Source organism: Borostomias antarcticus, assembly GCF_949987555.1.
Source record: "Borostomias antarcticus genome assembly, chromosome: 16".
NCBI classification, from domain to species: Eukaryota; Metazoa; Chordata; class Actinopteri; order Stomiiformes; family Stomiidae; genus Borostomias; species Borostomias antarcticus.
Window position 1 is genome coordinate 9,867,459 of NC_140249.1, and position 3,011 is coordinate 9,870,469.

Sequence of the window (3,011 nt, forward strand, 5' to 3'; positions counted from 1 at the left end):
TCCTTCTGGAAGACCTGAACGTGTCTGACTACCATAGGAGAGACTAGCATCGGCCACCTGCTCACATGACTAGCGTAGGAGACACTAGCATCGACCACCTGCTCACCTGACTAGTGTAGGAGAGACTAGCATCGACCACCTGCTCCCCTGACTAGCGTAGGAGAGACTAGCATCGACCACCTGCTCCCCTGACTAGCGTAGGAGAGACTAGCATCGACCACCTGCTCCCCTGACTAGCGTAGGAGAGACTAGCATCGACCACCTGCTCCCCTGACTAGCGTAGGAGAGACTAGCATCGACCACCTGCTCACCTGACTAGCGTAGGAGAGACTAGCATCGACCACCTGCTCACCTGACTAGTGTAGGAGAGAGAGAGACTAACATCGACCACCTGACTGAGTCTTCTGGACTGAATGCTAGTTCCCTGGCTGAAGGTAACGATTTTGTATTGTTGTGACATCGTCTTTGTTTTGTTGTGAACTGTAACAGAGAAGGTTGTGGATATCCATTTCTGTGGTGTAACCGGATATCTGGATATTTAGTGATGAGCATGTCATTGTGTAGGCTCTGATGAAGAGCATAATGGTTAGGTACAGCATAGTAGATGATGACGATAATGATGATGATGATGATTATGAAAATATTATGAGTTATGGTTCAGGAAAGGTGTTGACTTGAGGCCAGGGAATGACCAATGACAACCAGTGATCCAGTGGTGTGAGTGTGTCTTTATCCAGTGTGGAGTGTGTCTTTATCCAGTGTGGAGTGTGTCTTTATCCAGTGTGAGTGTGTGTTTATCCAGTGTGAGTGTGTTTATCCAGTGTGAGTGTGTGTTTATCCAGTGTGAGTGTGTGTTTATCCAGTGTGAGTGTGTGTTTATCCCGTGTGAGTGTGTGTTTATCCAGTGTGGAGTGTGTGTTTATCCAGTGTGAGTGTGTGTTTATCCAGTCACTCATGTGCCTCCTTTACTGAACACTGGGTTGTGTTTTGTTTACACTCTCTCTCTCTCTCTCTCTCTCACACACACACACACACAAACACACACATTCCTCTCGCTTCCTAATCGTCCTTCCTTCCTTCCCCCCTTGTCTCTCTCTTTCTCTCTCTCTGTCTCTCCCCCTCTCTCTCTCCCTCCCCGTCTCCCTCTCTCTCTCTCTCTGTCTCTCCCTCTCCGTCTCTCCCTCCCCGTCTCTCCCTCTCTCTCTCTCTCTCTCTCTCTCTCTCTCTCTCTCTCTCTCTCTCTCTCTCTCTCTCTCTCTCTCTCTCTCTCTCTCTCTCTTTCTGTCAGGCCTGTATTGTGTTGCCTCATTCTAGAACTGACCTGAAACTGCCTCAGTCAGCACACACACGCATGCACGCACACACCACACACACACACACACACACACACACACACACACACACACACACACACACACACACACACACACACACACACACACACACACACACAGTACATCACAGAGGCCAGCTCCTCCATTCTCTCTCTCACTCACCTCTGTTTCTCTGTCATGCTGTGCTGTCTGGCAGTAGGAGGTTTGGGCTCCTCTGTCTCTCTGTCTCTCTGTCATGCTGTGCTGTCTGGCAGTAGGAGGTTTGGGCTCCTCTGTCTCTCTGTCTCTCTGTCTCTCTGTCTCTCTGTCTCTCTGTCATGCTGTGCTGTCTGGCAGTAGGAGGTTTGGGCTCCTCTGTCTCTCTGTCTCTCTGTCTCTGTCTCTCTGTCATGCTGTGCTGTCTGGCAGTAGGAGGTTTGGGCTCCTCTGTCTCCCTGTCTCCCTGTCTCTCTGTCTCTCTGTCATGCTGTGCTGTCTGGCAGTAGGAGGTTTGGGCTTCAAACCTGTCACTCCAAAGTTGACCTCTGTGAATGAGCTCTATTTCGTTAGCGAGGAGCAGAGTCTCTGTGACCCCGCCCCTGGGAGACCCCGGGTCAGATTGAGTGTGTTTGCTTCCATAAGGCCTCCGCTCCACTACGGCTCATTTATTTATTTACTTAACAACCCTGAAATTTAATAAGCTGGAGTGGATTGGATTACATTTGCTATGTGTCCTTTGTCCCCTTCTCTCTCTCTCTCTCTCTCTCTCTCTCTCTCTCTCTCTCTCTCTCTCTGTGATCCATTCTCCTTTTTTCCTCCAATCTCTCCCTCTTTCTCTCCTCTAAATCCTCTGCTCCCTGCAGCTTTCCTCTGTGAGAACTGAGGTGTGTGTTTATGTGTGAACGTTTGTGTGTGTGTGTGTGTGTGTGTGTGTGTGTGTGTGTGTGTGTGTGTGAATGAAGTTGAGGAATGTTTGCTCTACATTTCCCCACCCCACATCTGGAACTCATTGTTACCCTGTGTTCCTCTCCTCTCCTCTCCTCTCCTCTCCTCTCCTCTCCTCTCCTCTCCTCTCCTCTCCTCTCCTCTCCTCTCCTCTCCTCTCCTCTCCTCTCCTCTCCTCTCCTCCTCTCTTCTCCCTCCTCCTCTCCTCTCCTCTCCTCTCCTCTCCTCTCCTCTCCTCTTCCTCTCCTCTCCTCTCCTCTCCTCTCCTCTCCTCTCCTCTCCTCTCCTCTCCTCTCCTCTCCTCTCCTCTCCTCTCTCCTCTCCCTCCTCCTCTCCTCTCCTCTCCTCTCTCCTCTCCCTCCTCCTCTCCTCTCCTCTCCTCTCTCCTCTCCTCTCCCTCCTCCTCTCCCTCTCCTCTCCCTCCTCCTCTCCTCTCCTCTCCTCTCCTCTCCTCTCCTCTCCTCTCTCTCCTCTCCTCTCCTCTCCTCTCCTCTCTCCTCTCCTCTCCTCTCCTCTCCTCTCTCCTCTCCTCTCCTCTCCTCTCCTCTCCTCTCCTCTCCTCTCCTCTCCTCTCCTCTCCTCTCTCTCCTCTCCTCTCCTCTCTCCTCTCCCTCTCCTCTCCTCTCCTCTCCTCTCCTCTCTCCTCTCCCTCCTCCTCTCCTCTCCTCTCCTCTCCTCTCCTCTCCTCTCCTCTCCTCTCTTCTCTTCTCTTCTCTTCTCTTCTCTTCTCTTCTCTCCCTCTCCCTCTCCTCT

At 51.6% G+C, this 3,011-nt stretch overlaps 1 protein-coding gene across 1 annotated transcript in view; it reads left to right on the top strand.

Moving 5' to 3' along the window:
* ppp1r13ba (protein phosphatase 1, regulatory subunit 13Ba) overlaps positions 1 to 3,011 on the top strand; it is a 57,450-nt gene that overhangs the window by 40,028 nt on the left and 14,411 nt on the right. The window contains 1 exon segment of the mRNA XM_084451289.1: positions 782 to 788. Within this exon segment, the coding sequence (XP_084307415.1) occupies positions 782 to 788 (7 nt within the window).